Source organism: Hippoglossus hippoglossus, chromosome 9 (genome assembly GCF_009819705.1).
Source record: "Hippoglossus hippoglossus isolate fHipHip1 chromosome 9, fHipHip1.pri, whole genome shotgun sequence".
NCBI lineage: Eukaryota > Metazoa > Chordata > Actinopteri > Pleuronectiformes > Pleuronectidae > Hippoglossus > Hippoglossus hippoglossus.
Window position 1 is genome coordinate 22,437,794 of NC_047159.1, and position 21,097 is coordinate 22,458,890.

General features: G+C 42.8%; 1 protein-coding gene across 2 annotated transcripts in view; it reads left to right on the top strand.

The window, feature by feature from the left end:
- zdhhc8b (zinc finger DHHC-type palmitoyltransferase 8b) overlaps positions 1 to 21,097 on the top strand; it is a 70,820-nt gene that overhangs the window by 45,417 nt on the left and 4,306 nt on the right. For both annotated transcript variants that reach the window (XR_004614984.1, XM_034595950.1), the window contains exons 2-10: positions 6,834 to 6,955; positions 11,867 to 12,024; positions 13,294 to 13,466; positions 14,048 to 14,150; positions 14,626 to 14,717; positions 16,442 to 16,574; positions 18,580 to 18,685; positions 19,723 to 19,829; positions 19,947 to 21,019. Coding sequence is in view for 1 of the 2 variants with exons in the window: in XM_034595950.1 (XP_034451841.1) it covers positions 6,834 to 6,955; positions 11,867 to 12,024; positions 13,294 to 13,466; positions 14,048 to 14,150; positions 14,626 to 14,717; positions 16,442 to 16,574; positions 18,580 to 18,685; positions 19,723 to 19,829; positions 19,947 to 21,019 (2,067 nt within the window). In the remaining variant the exon portion in view is untranslated. The remainder of the gene's footprint in view (positions 1 to 6,833; positions 6,956 to 11,866; positions 12,025 to 13,293; positions 13,467 to 14,047; positions 14,151 to 14,625; positions 14,718 to 16,441; positions 16,575 to 18,579; positions 18,686 to 19,722; positions 19,830 to 19,946; positions 21,020 to 21,097) is intronic.

A 21,097-nucleotide genomic window follows, 5' to 3' on the forward strand; every position in this document is an offset into this window, starting at 1 on the left:
GCCAATATCCAGATTGGGTTCTATAGAGATGCATATTTCAAACTGGCAGAGCTTAGTATGTGCACACACACTAAAGTCTCGTCGACAGAGGTGACTGTCCTTGCTACTGTGGTTCTAAATACCCACAGACACTCGTTTTAAGCCTGCGTCTTTGGCCCTGTAAGCCTCACTTATTCCATCTGACCTATGGCACTGTACCAGTTTCCAGTTTCCCGCGGGGAGCCTGACAGACAGACAGCACATGTGTCATCACCCCTTGGGGAGATTGGACTACACACCAGCACGTGCAAAACACACTGTGGTTGTGACTTCATGCACATGGTTGTGTGTTCTTCCGATTTAGTGACACATGCAAATGCAAACTGCTTTTCATCAAGAAAAGTGGTCAACATTTGTTTGTTCTGATTATAGGAGCACACAGTGTTGATTTGTTTCGAGGCTGTGAGGACACGTTTTGTAGTGCGGGGGATAAAGGGAGTGATTAACAAAGCATGTGTTTATTACGCTAAATGCTAAACTACACAGACTGTGAGTAGGAGGATGAAGAGAAGAAGGGTGGTGAGAGAAAGGTGATGCTAACCTACTCTCCTCTTGACACACTCCCACTTGCAAGCGCATGCATGACCTCATTCCTCTCCCATATGGAAGTATTTGTTTGATCACACAGTGAGATCCAAAATGTGATATCATCTCCTGCAAAACGCGTATAAACTCTGAAGGGAGGTTGACAGAAATCTTGCTAACCTGAATAAGATTATTTTCTCCTGATAATGGACGTCAGTGTAACCACCTTGAATCTTCAAACTGTGACTTTCATGTGGATGAGTGTGCATTGTGCATTTATGAAATCCAATTTGAGATGTTTATTGAATTTCTTCATCTCACAGGCAGATAAGGTGCATTTCAGCTGTAAATATAGATTTGAATTGAAACTGTCTTTTAAACATGAGCCTCAGAGGCAGGCAGTGTTTGTAATAGTATCACTGCTCATGGTGCTTATTTATAGTGTGATGTAATTTACTGTGGTAAGCTGGTGAAACTGCATTTGTGGCTGAGGGAATAAAAATGGTTTCTTCGCGGAACAGCTTTTCTGCTTTCCTCGACAGATTAGAAAAAGGGGGTTATGAATATATAATAAGGGTGACATGTGGGGGCAAAGCATTTCATTTATTATCAAATTGGCCTCTTATGTATTATGAAAATGCAAACTACACTGTGCTCTGAGATGAACTACAGCTGGTACATAGGCTAATGTGCAGCTGCACAGTCCTGCTCTGTTGTCTAGAGTAAAATCGACCATTCCTTCAGGACTTAATCTACTTCTAATAAACAATTAAAAAACTTAAAAACCCCTCTAATCAATATGTTTTACTTAAGCCTCTTTTCCACTGGCTTTGTCTAAAATGGGAATGGATACAATCAGCATTCACTCCCGTACTAGACACGGGTTTGTATCGACTCCAGCTCCGATCGGCAGTGATGGAAACATGGCACCTGGGTGAACTTGGCAAGACAGCGAGGTGAAATTTCGGTTTGTTTGTGATGTCAAACATGACGCACTGAGAAAAAAAAAAAAAGGCAAGCTCCTTGGGAGAGGAGTCAATCACCTTATTAGCAGGTTTAGCCACCTTTTAAAAAAATAAAATAAAAAAAAATCAGTGTATACCTACACATTTTGGTGTCAGGAAGTATTATTGCTTGTTTACTATACTCTAAAAATAATATAACTCTTAAATTTGAGTTTAAGACATGTACGCACAGGCAAGATTTTGTGACACAACTAGTTTGTAAGCCAGTCATGGGCATGTAAGCATCTTACACTTGTAATGGGATTGTAGTGCTTCCCTACTGTGTGTGTGTGTGTGTGTGTGTGTGTGTGTGTGTGTGTGTGTGTGTGTGTGTGTGTGTGTGTGTGTGTGTGTGTGTGTGTGTGTGTGTGTGTGTGTGTGTGTGTGTGTTCTATTCCACTACATCTTAGATTGAAATGTTCTTTTTTTTTACTCCTCTACATATTTGACGAGTTATTTAACAAATTAAGTTTTTGGAGAGTTTATGAAACATACTTAAATATTGATTCCAACAATATATACTGTACTATTACATTGGCAGCTATTTCGATCATCATTTTCAGGCAACATTTCCAAACATTTTGTGGTTCCAACTTAATAAATCATCGGAATTAGGTGCTTTTCCCTTTTAGATATCTGAGCTAATGGTTCAGACAAAACAAGCCATGTCACTTTGGGCTCTGGGAACTTGTGATCAATTGCCTACTTTCTGATATTTTCTAGACTGAAGGCTGAAGATTTAAATCACATACATACTTTCAATGTGACTTTACAACTCAACCTAAAAAAAATCCCCATAGCTGTGCAGCCTGCCGTCCCTGAGAGATAACTTAAGGGCCGGACGGAGTGAATTTCATGATACTCAATCAATCTGTGCGGCTCTGCTTCTCGCCTGACCTGCCTGGAACTGCAGCGCTCCACGCCTCCAGCAAACACCACTGCTGTCTCCACTGACAACGGGCCTGCTGCTGTGTGTGTTTGTGTGCGGAATACTAAATGTCGTGTGTGAATGCAGAGCCTCTGGGATGTGTTGGTGTTAGAGATCGGCAGGTCCCGGGGGAGCATAGGGAGTTTGTGATACTGTTCATGAATCCTACAAAGAGTACAATAAGTTTGCTGAAATCCTCTAACTGAGCCCTCACTCTCATTCCCTTGTAGAAGACGATTCCCGTTTTCTAATCAGGATGAAAATTCCTTTGCCTGCGAGGTTAAAACGACACCAGTCTTACAACATATTGTGGATCGCTGGATCTCAGCAGGGGAGCAGGCCTTCCATGTGTGTCCCACTGAGTACAGCCTTAATGAACTAATTAATGGGATGGCGTTCTTCCCGTGTGCCGACTACGTTACTGTTAGTGCTCCCAGTGGACTGACAGCATCATCTCATGTTGCAGGTGTCACTCATGCTCACCAGCATTGCTGGTCGGATCATGTGTAATTTCTGATCCTGATAATAGGCGATATATTGTTCCTATAGACAACTTCTTTAACATTAAACACTGTGAATACCAAGAAAACCATAGAGGATTTTTGCAGAATACTTATTAATTAAATAATATACTTCATGTTGGACGAAGGAAAGCGTTACCCATCAGAGTCTGCTCTCTGGATTGACTCCGTTCTCTTTGATCCCCACCAATCCCCAGAGCTAGGAAAAGAACAGATAAAAGCAACTTCAAAGAGAGGCTGGCTTTTTCTGCTCTGATCCTAAAGCAGGCAAATAATGAACCAGAAGATTTGAGCATTCAAATTGTTGGGGATGTGCAGTGTGTAGTGGCCATGTAGATGGCTTTTAATGGTACATGTGATGGTTTATCACAGGCCTATTTAGAGCTGTAACCGTGCCAGCAGATCAATCCTGCCACCTTTTAAAAAGCTTAAGTTCTTCATCAAACAGCTGATTACTTTACAAAGAGCGCAGTGATTTTTTTTCTTCCCTCCATACCTTATCCACAGCAGTGGGATCAGAGTGTGCCTGTGTTTTTTAAAGGGGGCCTGCAATCAGCTCAGACAATTGGGTTATCATCACCAGGAAGCAGGGGGGGTTTCCTTAATCCTAATACTCAGGGACAGATACCCAACACTAAGATTCTATCCCTCAGTCCCTGAGCTGACGCTGGACATCATGATGTTCATTTTGTAAATTATGGTTCCATTTAGAGCAGAATAGACCATAAAGCACTGTATACATTGGGACATGAACACCATGTGATTGACAGCTAGTACCGTCCAATGGGTGAAGGTTGCAGGACATGCAGTGTCCTCGTCTCTCCGTCAGGCTCAACCCTTACTCCTCCAAATATGGTTACTTCTGGTTTTACGGCAGGTTGCCGCTTGGTTGATATTCTCTAATTTTTGTGAACATGAATTGTGAACCTTGTATTAGATCATGAGCACAACCGATCACCATCCACCAAAACATGTGTCATATTGAAAGCTGTGGAAATAGACTCTAGACTCATTCCCACATTAACAACACAAATGTATGAAGTCAAAGAGAAAGCTTTAGCTTTGTAGAAAGTGTCCCCTTTGCTTGCAGTCTGCCTCATATCGATCTGATCAAGGTTAGTAAGCAGATGCTGTGCTGCTCTGTCGCTCTGAGGAGCAAGCTGTAGACTGTCCCTCTTTCATCCTCATCTAAGACAGGAGATGCTTTGGGATTTTCACTTATTTTATTCATCAGCATGTACGTTATCAACTTACCACCCCCTGTTTGCAGGCATGTTATTTACCGTGGAGAATCAAACATCTTTCTTCCACTTTGGCCGGCCTCTGGACTTAAACTTAGATAAAACCAATCTCATTACATTACTGCCCTTTTGGCAGCAAACGCCCCGTCAGCTTTATAAATTTGGTCCAAACTATTTGACGAACTGGAGGCTTTTCTATCCTCGTCAAAGTCTCATGGTTACACAAGCAGTAAAAGTGGCTTGTACACAGCGTTGATAAGCGGTCTGTGGTAACCAGCGTCTATGGCCTTAATCAGGCTTCTCTCAGTCACATCTTCCTCCTACGCTGTCTACTCCCAGCCTCTCTGTCAGCTGCACTCAAATTCTTTCCTTATCTTCCACATTGTGAGCTAAAATACATGATCCTTTGACGGGGGAGTAAATTGAGAATTTGTAAGACCATGGAGGTGCATGCTGTTTCTTTTCTTTTATCAAATTTGCAGCGTTTGTACCTAGTCGACTTGTTGCCAAAGCTGTGATGACACAGCAGGGTGCTACTCACTGCAGACTGCTGAGTAAACAGCAGTTCCACTGAAACGTACTAGCGTTGTTACCTTGCAAAAGTTAATATGTGCCATAAATACGCCACTAATACTCTGTTCACAGAATCAGCAGCACCAAAACCTAAATAACCAAACTAGTGTGAAATATATGGTTGTGTGACGTATATGGTTATACCAAGTACAGGCAGAGATATGCGAGGCGAATGTTTAAATAGACATTGAGACATTTCACTCTTCACTCAAGAAGTTTAATTATTTGGACAATAGTTGTTCAAATATTCCACTTTGGACCAAATTGGTGAATCGACTGTATGTAACAATTCCTCAGTCTCAGTGTTGCTTTTAAACTGTCTTTACAAAACAAAAGGTTATTATCGGCTCTAGATTCTATCAACTAACAAAATGCCTTCATAATAATATAATGGAGTTTGTAATATGCTCAATATACATAATTGAAGAATATTACAGTTTGAGCTACATTTGAGGTTAATAAAGTTAAATACAATTATAATATGCCCCAATGTTATTTCCAATCTTGGAAGAATGTCTTGCCCTCACGGAGCTGAGGACGAGTCCAGACTGGTTGTGCGAGAGGCCATCTCATCTCCGTTAGCGCCCCTCTATTCTCTGTTAGTGGCTCTGTGCAGCCACAGCTCTGAATAATTCAACAAAGCAAAAGAGGGACTGGTGACGCAGAAGAAGAGATGTGGACTGAAGATGATCTGGGGGCATGGGTACCAGGAAATCGATTTTTTGAGAAGTGTACTTGAATGTGAAAGTGTGTGTGTGTTTTTTTTTTATTATGCGAGAATGGGTGGCCGTGATAGTCATGTCAGTCAAACACCTTCTCCTCTCTCCTGTGAGATGGCTCTTAATTGATAAATTCTCTCGGAGTATGTCCACCTTTCGCCGTTATCCTCATTCTGATGGCGTCTCATCTCCAGGGAGGCCTCACAAACAGTTGACTTGAATGATGGCGCCCTCGGAAGCACACGGTGTCTTGACATTTGAGTCCAGGTGACTGAGCAGGGCGTGTGGGTGTGTTTCAGGTGTCCCCACAGTTGAATATTTCACAGAGCTGACTGACTGAGTTATGACTTGCAGGCAGTGGAGAAGGTCAGTCTGGACACAAAATGTTTCCCACTGACTAATCTGAATTGAGGTGGTCGGCCTCAGTTACCTGCAGAGCAGAGTGCTAAGGGTTGGGGTGAGATGCAGAGTTAGGAGGTGTTTATACAATGAAGACTGACCCGACCTGAAAGCTCATCTGGGTTTGGTAAGCTTTATTAATAGCCATGCTAGAGGCCTGGTTGGTTCAGACTGAAATATCTTTACAACATTATGATGAATTGCCATGTGTGGTCCACAGAGAATAAATTCAACAGACTCTGGGGATCTTGAATTTACTACTGTTCTTTATCAAAACTGCCAAAGTCTCATTCACTTGTGTTACACTATCATGTGGTGCAGTTGTCCAATAAACCAGTTGATGCAAAATACAGTTTAACAGTGAACTAAATCTTCTATTGCATCAGCATCGCTTCAGCTCAGGCTACATGGACAGATAGGCTATAGTGGGTTTGGTATGGTTACACTGCTGATAGCAGGATTTTCTTGAAACGTGGTGGAAGGGGGGTGTATGGGCCAAAGAAGAACCCATTATGTTTTGTAGCTGATTCAATGAAGGGGGTGAGATAGGGAATCTTGTTTCTTTTCGTTAGGTCACCAGTTGTGGCATCCAGGGTCAACCCTGCTGTAATTAACATAGTGTTATCTTGTTTTGCATTATGAATATTCATATCCCCTTGAAGAACCAAAATTCACAAGTGTCAAACGAACAGAGCACACATTCTAACAAACGGGTGCATACATATGTCATGATCAGGGAATGATGTGGTAACTATTAATATTGTTGCAGCAGAAACGCACCTATGATCCAGATGTGATGTAAATGTATGTCAATGTAAATGTATGTGATTCATGGCGACGAAAATAATCAAATCCTAAACCTGTCTCCTCCTTTGTGTCTCTAGTTGCCCCTGGTTGACTAAGGTGATCTCTTCCGCTGTGCCTCTCTACAATGGCGTGGTCTTCCTCTTCGTTTTGGCCAACTTCAGTATGGCGACCTTCATGGACCCTGGTGTTTACCCCAGAGGTTTGTATATGCATGTGTGTGAAAATGGTTTTCACTGTCTAGACATGTGTCAACCATAGACTGTGTACAAAGATGGACGGCGCATCTCCACTTTCTCCCACTATCCATAAATAAAGCTAAAATACCCTGGATACAAACACCGCTTTATATAGAGTCTATTGTGTCAAACATGGGCTGTATATAAAGCTGGACGACATATTGGCTCCCCAAATTGAAGCCAAAGTGTTGCGACTACACCTGGTGGCTGGCTGCAATATAGCCTCCTCCATGTTAATGGCTGGGAGATGGACCAAACTAAAAAGTCAAAGTATATGATGAATACAATTTTCTCAGAGATGGTTTTAGTCACTTTAGACTAAAAATACCTATTGTAATATTTAAACACCATCTACAAATGCCCTCCCTGTTGAATCCTCATGTAGAGAACACAGCTTTAATGGCATCACATTTATCAGAGCACCCCCCCCTCCCCAGTGTTCCACTCCCCCATTATCTCCCTGTAACAGCCTGTATAGTCCACGTGCTCCACATGCAGGACAATGGTGGAGGTGATGTTATACAACCTTCTTATTGTGAGGTGTATTGAATGTCTCTCAGCCGTTAGGCAAGCGGCGTTGACTGTGTGCTCCCAGTGCAGACTCCTCATCTTCAGCGCTGCCTGGGTTAAGTAATGATGATTGAACTCATCCCCAGGGATGTGTGTAATGTGCTTGTAAATGATAAGCACCTGTCTTTAGGAAGAGCTTTCTCTGCTCATAAAGGGGTAACAATCATTAGGTTGTGGAAACGCTCAGGTTATCAGCCTCCCTTAAGGTGACGGTGGCCTTCTGCTGCCGCTGCCCTGCCGCCTCTTATAGACTACTGAGGATGAGCTGTTTTCCAAGCTCTTCATGTTGTATCTCAGAGGCAACAGAGCTGCCAGTGAAGTTATGATTAAAAATGAAGAACTGACATGGCCATTAAATGACATTTTCTCAGAGGATCATTCATTAAAAAAGTGAAAATGAATGGTTTTGTGTGTGCTAAGATTTGTATCCATTCAGTTTACTGACTTGTGGCTATTTTGTGCTTTGGGGAAACTGCAAAATGAACCTTGACAGGCAGATGAGACAGATGACTGGCTAATAGAGCTACACAGCTTCAAGTTAGAGTATAAGAAAATTCAGTGACATTTTCGGTAAGAAAGGTTTCCCTGTTACACAAGAGTGAAGTATTGTCCAGTCTTCCATATTACTAAAAGATTCAATACTGGGAAGAAACCAGTTCCACCAAAACACACACACACAGGTTTGCGCAGCTATTATTATTAGACTTTGCATTGACTTCCAATTATTGTGGACAGCCTAACCAAAACTTTAACCATGAGAGATTCATGTTAAACATTCACCTAACCACCACTCACAAATTACCACTAACCAGGCTCTCAGAAATTAGGCTTTGCCTCAGTTGGACCAGACTTTGGTCCTGACAAGGTCAGTGTTTATGCTGGAAAAGATCATAGGCGGTAGAAAACATGTAGACTGCTAACGTTAACATAAACTACTGTTAACTTTCATTTATGTTCACCTTTAAAGAATGAAGCCCGATCCCAGAACAGGTGAATATGATCAATAAGATCCATGTTGTGTGTTGTGCATGTGGACTGGAGCCAGGTGTGCAGGCTAGAGATGCGGCTAAAACGTTCAACTCCACGATCCAACTGTGGGAATTGGTCCAGATATAAAAACAGCCTTTCCAGAGTTCTTAGAAACATTAAAAAGGAGATTGAAATCCTTTTTGGTGAGTTCAGACTCAAATACAGCACTATTCTCTTGATGGAGTCTTGGATTGAGGGCAGGAGTTTGCCTACAATGTCAGGCACTGTGGCACCAGGGAGACAGTGTGTTATGGCGTTTGCGGAGTAAACATCAAAAGTGCTGTGTGACTGTGGCTTGTTTGTTTCCGTCAGTGTAGACCAGCACTACAATTGTAACCCAGTGTGGTGACAATGTTTTAAAGTTTTATATAATTGTTTGGTGTTGATGTGTGACACAAACATCCTGATATTGATCTCAGATGATGTTAGAAAATGTTGTATTTATTCATTTCTGCACGTTCCAATATTTTTTTATTTCAACAATAGGTAACACTAAGATAATTCGATATCAAAATATCCCCTGCTTGTGCTCAAACTGTGCACTTGCACTGTGCTTGGGCAGATTACCTGGGTTTCTCTTCTGCCATTGGGTTTTTCCTCTGTGTTTCTATTTTTTGTGCAACAGATCTTCAAAAATTCCGTTATACGCCAGGTGCAGTGGTGACAAAATAAATTTGTCCCACCAAAAGGCTAAAGTGACTACATGCAATGTAACGTAGTCGCTCGCAGTGATGAACCACAGAGAATTCTCCCCCAACTCTGCCGCTCCGCTCTACAGAGCAGTTTGCTGTGTTTCATCGGTTTTACAGCCGGCAGCTTTACTTACTGATTTTCTTCAGTCTCACTGCTCTCATCAACCTCATTTTCCAGCTTTAGCAGGCAGCTATTTTTAGCAAAAGAAAAAACAAAACAAAACAGCAACCTGCCCAAGTATCAATGAGCAAAGCAAAGCGCTATCGCATCCTCACTCACAGTGCGGGTCGTCTCCCTCATGTCTACACACAGCTCACCCTGTCATGAAGAATGATACACATGTCAACACTTGTACATGCTGATGCTGTAGTGGAAAATAAATGAAGTAAAATCCTGCAGATATGTGATGTCCTCAGGATTCTTCTCTGGCTAAAGAATGCATGTACTTTTTTTTTAAAATAATGACTTATTTCTCTAAACTAAATTAATTATAAACCATAATCTCACTAAAATGACACCTGACCTTCACAGGAGCTGTTATTACACCAGGGAAGGTGGCAGCAGCTGAAATTCTTTTAATTTGAGGATTACTGACATTTAACATGAATGCTAATAACAGGATTAAGCCTGAGATATGTTTCGATAAAGATTCCAACACTACACACATATAGGCCTGATTTAAAATGAGGTGAAAGTGCCTCACAGTGCTAAAAATAGACATCATGAACAAAATAAGATGTTTATGCAAATCAACAACGGCGAGGGGTGAAAAAAACGTACGTTTATTGTGAATTTGTTGAACGTATTTCAGGAAAAAATCTGACTGTAACTTAACTGAACTTGTCATAGTGTAAATAAATAGGCCTGTGCCTTGTCGGCTCAACACTTCTAGCTACGAGCGTGTGTAGAAAAGACGTTGTGAGAGGAGATGCAAGCCGAGCTGCTGTTTGTTTCTTCTGGTTTGGCAGGCGCTTTACCTTAAGAATCTATTTGAAGATGCTCGAGGGCCATAATGACAGAGCAATCTCCCGCTGTGGAACTGTTTATTTCTGCGCTCTACCTTTTGTTTTCTCTCTCTCTCTCTCTCTCTCTCGCCTTCTCTTTTTCCTCGCTCTCTCTTGAATTCTCTCTGTGTGCTCAGCTACCTGGATCTCCCTGCAGTTATTATGGCTCCGTGAAATGATTTTTCTTCTCAGGTCGGAGAATGTGCCCTTTGATCAGCAGAAGACATGTTTTATTTTTCCACAGCAGCCCCAAACCAAAAAGCTCTCAGAGGCACAGACTGCAAAGCTTCACGTAAACACTTTGATTGAGTGCAGAGACGCACCAAGGACGACAGAAACACCACTTGTACAGTCAAGCTGCAGTTTGGATGTGAGAGGATCACTTACAGGTTTAGGGCCGATAAAGCAAGGCATGAACTCTGTCGGGGTTAGAGGTTCAATTCCCATTAAAGAAAAACACTTCATTATTTTAACTAGTGCAGTGCCTGTTTTTAAACTGCCACTTTGCTTGGCCCATTGTAATGCTGTTTGCATCTATCGAGCCACTGCAAGTAACCTGCTGAAGAACAATGAAGCTGCACCACCGCTGCTGCACAAAGAGCTGTTCATCTGTTTATTCAAAGTTCAGTGAAGCTCCACCCCTAACCCCCCTATCAACTGTTGCTGCCGTTGTCGCGAACACACCTGTTGTCGTGAAAGCGCCGTTGTCGGGATTGACACGATCACTTGCGTTGATGAGTCCCAGCCGCTTCTGCTACAGAGCGCTGGTCACCTGCTTATTCAAAGTTTATTCATATTGAACGTATCATCACCAAATTCACCACTGCGCTTCTTCCTTGGACCCTTAAAAATACACATGCCGACTACAGACAGATTTCTGCAATATACCGGTGGTATAAATTTGTATCTTAAATGTACACAGTATGATTTTCAATGGCAGAGTGGCGGTGTCCCTGTAGGTTATCTGATCGTTATCGTTACTCCACAGGAAGTGAAAACACCTGTCCCTGTAGGTTATCTGAGGACGTAGAAGAAGACATGTTCAACTTGGTCCACAGACTGCAGAGAGTGTGCACACGGCAGCGCCCCAACGACTGCCAGTTTATTCTAAGATTATTGATATGTGTCCAAATCACACCAAATCTGACACTGCACTTCCCTGGGCCCCTCACAAGAGATTTCTGGTATTATTAGATAGACGTGTGAATATCTATGAAAGAAAAGCAAACAGCTTATGGTGCACACCAGTCACAGTGTTCTCGTTAATCTGCCTTAATGTTAAAAGCAGAATGAATAGTTCATATCTATACAAATCTCTCTGTGTTTGCTGCCTCTGCACACAGCTTACAGTACAGCTCCCCAGCTGCCTCTGTCAAGCTGAATCAAAACCATTTATTTTTACTGTGTGTGTGTGTGTGTGTGTGTGTGTGTGTGTGTGTGTGTGTGTGTGTGTGTGTGTGTGTGTGTGTGTGTGTGTGTGTGTGTGTGTGTGTGTACTATGACACACGCCACCATATGCATCTGTTCTCTAATGTTAATGTGCGCGCTCTGAGGGTAAATCTATTCTCTTCTCCACAGCCGACGAGGACGAGGACAAGGATGATGACTTCAGGGCACCGCTCTACAAGAACGTGGAGATCAAGGGCATCCAGGTCCGGATGAAGTGGTGCGCCACCTGTCACTTCTACAGGCCGCCTCGGTGCTCGCACTGCAGCGTCTGTGACAACTGTGTGGAGGTGTGTGAATACTTAATGTACAAACAGAGAAAGGTGTATATTCAGAGATTATGCAGGCAGCAACATCTAAATATGTATAAGGTTAGACTGATACAGTTTTAGCATTTTTATCAGTAATCTGATGTTGTCCCTTTAGCACAGTGAAGGTTGGATGTATTTTTATTTTGCCACTTGAATTTACTTAGAGGCTTTTCTATCCTGCCAAGAATTAAAACTGAGACTAACACTGAATATACATACAGTATATATATTTATAAATTTTTTCAAATATGTTTTTTTGGCAAGAAATCTTTAATTATTAAAGATCATAATTACTTTCAGTTTTAATCGTAAAATACTATTTTTAGGACTGGCTTTTAAATCCTCTTTTAGGTCTTAACACTTCACATATGTTATGATGTAGAAATATACAGGTTGCTTTGTCCCTTGAAAGGCGCTATATAAATGTAAGTTATTATTATTATTATTAATACTTTGTGGAGTCACAGGTTTATTATGGATCAATTATTTCATTGAAACTTTTCTCCTCATAATCAGCCAAGAACAATTTGTCGACTTCAATCAAGAAATGTAACTAGTGTCTTATCAGTGATAGGAGATTATGCATAGGTCAAAATGTATTAAACATTTACAATCAAATTTAAAGACCAAAGTCAAATTGTAGGTCACATAACTAACTACAGTGGAACTCAGTAGAGCGGATACCTCCGCCAAGGACCAACAGACAGAATTCAATCAAGCTGCACTAAAATTTTACACACTCATAAATATCAGTCCCCTAAATAGGCCAGATTTTTCTCATCCAGATCCATCTCTGGAAAAACATTGAAAGACGCGACGTTAAAGAAAGTGAAAAAATAAAATGCTGCATCCACTTCAAAATTTGTACTCCTTGACACATACCACATCCTTTGACCAAGTTTAGTGGTTATCCATCAAGTAGGTTTGGCTAAATCTCGCTGACTAACAAACAGATGCATGGAAACACAATTTCCCTGGTGGAGAATAAAACACAAAACTCTGTTAAAGTTCTGAATTACCCATCAAGATGTCGCTCTTATTCTGCAGGCAGTTATTAATGGAGATGTAGGTAGAATATTTCATTGAACCTTTTATCCATTTCTTATAATCATATAAACCAATTCAACCAAGAACACTTTGTTGACATCAGTTGAGAGATTTTACCAGTGTATAAGAGATTATGCGTAGGTCAAATCTAAAAGTTCAGTTGTATATACTAGAAGTGTAACTCTCTCTCTCCCTCCTCAGGACTTTGACCACCACTGTCCCTGGGTGAACAACTGCATTGGACGGAGGAACTACCGCTACTTCTTCCTCTTCCTGCTCTCTCTGACCATCCACATGGTTGGAGTTTTTTCCTTCGGCCTCATCTTTGTCCTTCACCACAGAGAGAGGCTGGGAACGCTGCACACCACCGTCACGTATCCTTTCACTGATAACACCCACTTCTTTTCATAAAGGGACAATCTGCTCGGTTGGTATTTAAAGGAGACATATGATGCTTTTTCAGTTTTATTTTCCTCTATAGTTCGCATTCATGTGACATCACAATGCCCCACATTTGCATACTGCCGAGCAGCTAGTCTGGCCCGCCCCTGAACAAAGCCAGGGGCCTGATTTCTCCTACACGCAGTGGAAGCAGTTGACCAATCACAACAGAGTGGGACAGCTGGCCAATCAGAGCAGCCTAGACTTCATCAGAAGGCGGGTCCTTCAAGAGACAGGAGCTAAAACAAAGTGTTTCAGACAGAGGAGCTGCAGTAATTGACAATATGAGGAAAGTGATGCGTTTTCTGAATATTAGAACATGTAAACCTTTTCGAGTAATAACCCAAATTAAAATTATGGACCTGAATATAAGCATAATATGTTTCCCTTCATTTTTCAGAATAATGTTAGAACAATAAAGCTGATGCCAGATGCTATGGGTTATTCTTACAGCACATCTATTCATGTCCTTGAGACCAGAACTGTTGTTGCTGCCCTTGACCTTTGTGTCCAGTATGGTGGTGATGTGTATAGCGGGGCTTTTCTTCATTCCAGTTATGGGGCTCACAGGCTTCCATATGGTGCTCGTGGCTCGAGGTCGAACAACCAATGAACAGGTGAGGCGACAATGGCACGGGAGCTGCTGCTACGCTTGTTCTGAGACACACACACACACAAACACACACAAAGTAACATTTATCCGATTGTAATCTAGGAATGTGAACAGAGCTTCTTCACATTCACACAGATCCCAACTTTTACACCTGGAGCTGCCTCAAGACATATTTTCTTGCTTTAGGGCACCTTCGAAATATCTGGAGAATCTTGAGAATCAGTGTAAACCTCATTTCACTGTTTCCAGCTGCACATGCTGTGGAATAATGCAGTTCAATTGTCCTGTGTGGGAGAAATAAATGGGCCTTGTTAAGGACAGTAAACACAGATGCAGTAAAATGAATAACACAAATGCTAATGAACAGCACAAATATCCCCACACACACTTATTATGAGTCACCTGCTTTATATTCAAGCACTGGACCCCTGAGTCTGAATATGTGTGTGTGTGTGTGCACGTTTTACTCCTCTCCTCAGGTGACTGGAAAGTTTCGTGGAGGAGTGAATCCCTTCACCAGGGGTTGCTGTGGCAATGTGGAGTATGTCTTATGTAGTCCTCTGGCACCGAGGTGAGCTGCTCTACTATGCTGTGTGTGTGTGTGTGTGTGTGTGTGTGTGTGTGTGTGTGTGTGTGTGTGTGTGTGTGTGTGTGTGTGTGTGTGTGTGTACAGAAGATGCTTTTCAGTGATGATTGATGAATAAATGGTTTTGTCTTTCTGCTTTGTTATCTACATACATTGAGAGACTGTGTATGTTTGAATGTGTGTGTGTTTTTGCACATGTCTCTGCAAGTCAATGCTTATCAGGGCCCGTGACATCCATGCATAGCTCTAGTGCAGCATCATGTAACTGCAGTGAAATGTCGATCCATCCTGTGTGTGTATGAGTCTATTCACATACTCTGAGGTGCTTGTGGAGGTTTGTATCCAGTTCTGCCTGAAAGCAAGCAGGAACCCTGGGGAAATGCAGATGGCTAAGAGAATTGATTCAGAGTGTAGAGTTAATGTGAAACCCAGCGCAGAGCTAGTCAATGTGCTTTTTACACACACACATACACATGCAGCATCGCTATCTGCCAGAACACCAGTTTTATATCCTATTGGGACAAGTCCCCTCCTATCAAAATCAACAGTGTGACTGCAGAGAGACAACAGCAGGTGGGGGGGAAACGCTGTGTTACCAGCTTCTGCCTTTACGTTGTTTCCCTGTCCCCGATGGAGGGTGTTACATTTACTGGACTAATGACATGACTGATACTGAACGATCTTTAAAATCTGACACCAAACCACTCACATTCATTTAGTAACATGGATTTTTAAAATGTAGGAGGTTGATTACTTCACTCCCCAAGTTCCCACGCTAACCATTAAACATTAAAAGAACTCGTTAAATTATGGAGGAACCCTGGAGGACCCACTTAAATACAGATTTCTGAAGTTGTAAGAAATACTTGTTTTGAACAAACCAGAGGGGAGGATGCAGATATACAATTCATAGCGTATAATCAGTGTACTCTAAAGGCCATCATGTGTTGATAATGCAGTACAGAGTTCAGTATATGAAATAAGACAGTAGTGAAATAACAGGTTGCTGTTTCTATGTGAATAACCATGTTTTCTTTATGGATTTAAATGACTAAGTAGCACATAAATAGTTTCATATATTAGGTTATATAATGTGCAGTCTTGTGTTTTTATTTGTGAGAATGACTCTTGTAATCTCACAATGTTGAAAATGAAAATGAAATGATCATACACTGTATATAAGGATGGATGACGCGTCTAAGTTTCCTGCCACCCAAAATACCCTGGATGCCAATGCTGCCATCTTGCCCCAATGTATTTTGACTTTTTAGTTCGGTTCATGTCCTATCCACTAACCAGGAAGTGGGGTTTGTGACCTACAGGGGGGCAATCAAGACACTTTGGCCTCACTATCAGAGAGCAGTCATGTCCATCTTGACACACAGTGTATGATATTGATGATGTTACATTATTTACAAAGCACTTTTACAGAAACTAAATTTAGTTTGCAGCAATGGTTATACTTAAGTCAAGCAGACAATGCTGGTGTCCCCCTTTAGATCTGTGCTGGAAACTTTGATGTGAAGTACAATGAGTTCTGGTTTGTCCGTGTGACTGAGATGCAAACTTCTCATCCTGGCTTCTACCGATGTGGATTATCACCTAATATCTAATGGCGATGCTGGCAGACTATGCTGAAAACTGAACCCTGCCGACGTGGCCTGACACGACGAGAAAGAATCTTGTTAAAGTGTGTTGTCCATACACAGGTACACGCTGGACCCCAGAAAAAAGCCCCCCATCAAAATCCAGCCCCCGTTCATCAGACCAGATTTCTCAGACCGACAGGTAACCATTGTGGTCAGTGACAACGGCGTCCGCAGCACCATCGTCAGCTCCAAGGTGAGTTCTTTCCCTGTTATCCTATCATCCAGCTCCCATACAGTACTGTATCTCAGCTGATGTTAACCATTTCCTCACGCTTCCCCCTCATGTGTGTCATGTCACACATGTGTAACATGGTGTATCCTCAGTCTTTTACCAGTTTCTCTCAGTGCAGCAGAATGAGAGGATGTAGTAGCTAAATGAAGTCAGATATATGGAGAGTAGAATATTAATAGATACCTGACTTCAAACCAAGTGACTCACAGTAGGTGAGATATCGATTTCATACACCATGTTTCTATGTGTGAATCTAAAGTCTCTAAAAACTGTGTTAAAAAGGATTTGGGAGTTGTTTTTGGCAAATGTACATTAATAACCATTTTCTAGTATGCCTTATGTTTAAGAAGGATTTTTGAACTTTTCAATACGTTTCAATTTGTGCCATTTAGTGTTAAAAATCAATTTTCGATGTTGGGAGTAAATGTTCCACCACACTCAACTTATCAGCCTGAAGCACAAAGTGGGGCTGCAGTTAAGCAAAGCGTCCCGTTCCCTTTCAAGAGTGTAACCCTACAGGTCAAATTATTTTCTGGTGTGAAAGTTTGTTCAGGGGAAATTGTTCTGTAAACTGCGAGAGAGATCAAGTGAAAATTTAGCAAAACTCAACTTAAAATTCCCTGTAACCTAAAGGGGAGACTCCACTGATTTCATACATCAAAGTCTGTTTACAGGAAAAATGTAAATATGTATAAAACCCCCCAGAAGGAGCTGTGTGGCAGAAGTCTGATAAACTGCTTCTGCAAGTTTCCAAATGAAAAACATCTAGGGCTTTAGAGATAGAACGGAGTGAGACCTCTGTCGTCTGCTTACTGTCTCTACATGAGGCTAATGGTCAGCATAACACACTCAAATCTCTCTGGCAGAGGTCTAGTTGCATTGTGGGTAATGTAGACTCTTGGTTTTCAGAAGGAAGAAAAATAAGTGAAAACGGTTTTGTCTGAAATCACTCATCATTCACTATATAGTCACTATATACTTAGTTTGCAATTATGCAGTGTTGTCCAAATGTTTAGTGTGTTTTGTTATACCCTATACAGTGGACTCTTTGTATCCCACAATGTATTGTGAAAAGTAGTGTACAACTGATGGTCAATCAGTTTATACCATCATGCATTGCGCTCCTGCTGAATTAAAGAGAATCGGCCGAGAGACAAGAGGAGAGAGGACTGTATGATGTAAAAAACTAAATTGAGTCATGTCTGGATAAAAATAAATTAATAAAGAATCTCAATAGAAATCAGAAAAGAAAAGGAAAAGCCTGAATTAAAAAGAACTGAAACCTGCCGCAGAAACTAAATATTTTATTTTTATTCATGAAGGAAAATAAACTCTTACACCTAAAGTAATATGAATGGACTGACATAGATATGGCACGTTTTAATTGTACGACAACAGTGACGTACTAACCGGCACTTAGAAAATCCCTTGTTTCTGAAAGTATTTTTCTCAATTTCCTGATGAGCTCACTGTGTAGTCCTCAGTGAGTGAATGAGTGAGTGATTTCAGACACAAACTCTGTTGTTCTGCTCCACTGATTTTCTTTTGTGTCTAACTGGAGTCTGTCTGAGTTCTGGAAGTTAAAAGTCAGTGGACTGCTCCTTTAAGATAGAAAAATAGAAAAATAATTGTTGTCCCTATTCTGTCACCATTCCCACTCTATTAACATAAACAATTATCAATTTAAGCTCAAGCAGCTGCCTAATGAAGCTTTGCTACCGTACAACCTCCTGTGAGAGTTGTGTTGGTGCATCACTAACACCAACACAACCTCCTGTGAGAGTTGTGTTGGTGCATCACTAACACCAACACAACCTCCTGTGAGAGTTGTGTTGGTGCATCACTAACACCAACACAACCTCCTGTGAGAGTTGTGTTGGTGCATCACTAACACCAACACATTCTCTTCTCCATTTCATCTGCTGCTGTTCTGGATGCTTTTAACACCCTGCCCCTCCCCCTGTAGTCCAAAAGCAGCCTGGACGGCCTGGATGAAAAAGAAACCCAGCCACCGCTGCCGCCCAAAGCTGACAGGTACAACCAGCTGAAAGGCCAGATCATCTCCGGTGAAGGTACGAAACTGAAGGAAAACAGCCTCCCTGTGTTCATTATCAATCTCATTTCTCTTTCCTGCAGCAAATGACAAATCCCCAAACTCCCCCCTGTAGATCACCAGTACCCAATGTGCCACTTGGAGCTAGTTTAGCCTGATTAATGTTCGTCCCAGTGGCAGGTCCATGGCCTTTTTTTTATGCCAGGCCACAGAGCAGGCGTGATTTGCAGCGAGCAGGAAAATCCCATTTACTGAATCAGCATCAGATTTGTGTGATGATGGAGACATTTCAGACTGGATCATTGCAACATGAATCACCGCCTCTTTCTTTCTGTGGTGGTGTGCAGCATTGGAGCTCTGCCAAACAGAGGAGTGGGAGAGGAAGATGGTCTAGAACCAGTGGGAATGAATCTGTGTAAAATAGAAACAGCGATGGGTCTGGTTATGGGGGTAGTTTTACAGATGGGGGTAGTTTTACAGTTGTAACATTGTCTTTATGTTGTTGCATTCAACAGTATGAAGTGTCAGTAATATATATTGCAAGGTTTCCTCCAGAGGACCTCCTGTGTCATGGTGCATTATGTCAGGGAGTGAACACTCCCTGCTCGTTTATAGAGCAGTAGTGCAGCCTGGTGGAACGTTTAAGTACTGCAGTTGGTGTAAATGGATTGGCTGTCTATATAAAAGCGGTTTAGATGACTCACTGCTTGTGGATGTAAGAGTTTGTTGCGTCTCCCTTAGAGACACTGAGCAACTAGAAGCTCAGAAGTGCCTTTGGGCTTTTGGGCTTTGCTCAGATAGTTCAGGGATGGACAGTTGGCAGTTTCTGGACTTGAACGTGCTATAGATCAATTACAGAATAGACTCTTACTGTCTGGCTGCCCAGCAACTCCAATTCATTTCCATTTTGAGGAACAGTGATGATGTGGGTTTTAAGATCTGTCCCTCCAGCCTCTTTACTCTTTGATGGAATTCAGCTCTAAACCTCTATAGTGCCATTTCTGTTATCTTTATTACAGCGTTAACTCTGGTTTTCCTTCTCTGTGTGTTTTGTAGAGAGTTCTCTTTCTGGTAAAACCCACCCGTCCACTCCAGCCATGTACAGATTCAGGCCGTCTTTCGGCACCATGCCGAAAGTCCACTACCACGCTGCTGGAGAGAAGGTAAGACATATGATACTGTGATAAGTAGCTTCTGCTTCAGCCAGAGGTTGTGGTGCAAAAGGTTTACTGGCAGCTGTTATAGACACTGACTTAATGTACATTCTGTTTGCTCCTCAGATTGTCATGCCAGATGATCAGAAGACATCAGCCATCTTGGAAGAGGGTGTCCGTGGTCACGACTACCGATCCGAGCCAAACCTCGACCTGCCTGAGTACACCAACACTCCCCTCCACCGCACCTTCCAGTCCTCTCCCCTCCAGCTGGACTCCGACCCCATCAACTCCCACTCTCTCAGCCTGAAGCAAGGTCACCCCCGGCCGCAGAAGGGCCAGCTCCCGGCCCTGCAGCCGCATACAGTCACATCCACCCCCTACAAGAGTGTCTTCTCACCCAACACACTCTCCAACCGTAACGGCAGTCTGTCCTACGACAGCCTGCTCAACCCCAGCATCTCCCCAGCCGCTGCCAGTGAATGCATGGCCCATCGTGGTATGCCCTCCATGGGGTTCCACTCGCCCTACCTGCCCACCAAAATGTGCCACATCCGGGAACCTGAAATGCAGAGGCAGCAGGTTGCCCCTGCCTACAGTCCAGTAATGGCACCCAGAAGGGTGGGCAGGCAATCACCTCACTCAAGGGACAGGGACAGGGACCCATCCCCTGTGCGCTATGATAACCTCTCCCAGACCATCATGGCCTCCATCCAGGAGCGAAAGGAGACAGAGGAGAGGGAGAAGCGGCAGATGCTGCATGGGCGATCCCAGACTCACATCTATGCGCAGGACTCTGGTGTGTTTGATGGGGGCTATGTTCAATCCCACAACGCTTGCTATCCAGATGGTCCTCGTGGCCCCAGTTCCAGGGGCCCAACACCCCCAGCCTATGGAGGCTCCAGGGACAACCTGATGGGGGTCGGGCTGTTGAGCTATGGCCAGCGAACCCCTGTGCTGCGCCATGCTGGCTCCACGCTGGGCCGCGCCCCTAGGACTTCCTCCACCTCCCTGCACAATGATCACAGTAGCACCAACAGCAGCCAGAGCAGGGCCACTGGCTCTGAGGGCCTCTATCGCTCCCCGGCCCACCAGCCCCACTCCCCTGCTATGCCCCGATCTCCCTCCTACGCTCATCAGAAATACTCCTTCATCGGTGCCCATGAGAGGATGGACTCACCTCGTCTGGGGGGCCCAAGGTATGAATCCTAACGACTGCATGCAGTGTACTGAGCCAATAGTGACTTGTGGGCACTAAATGTATTCCCACTGGCAAA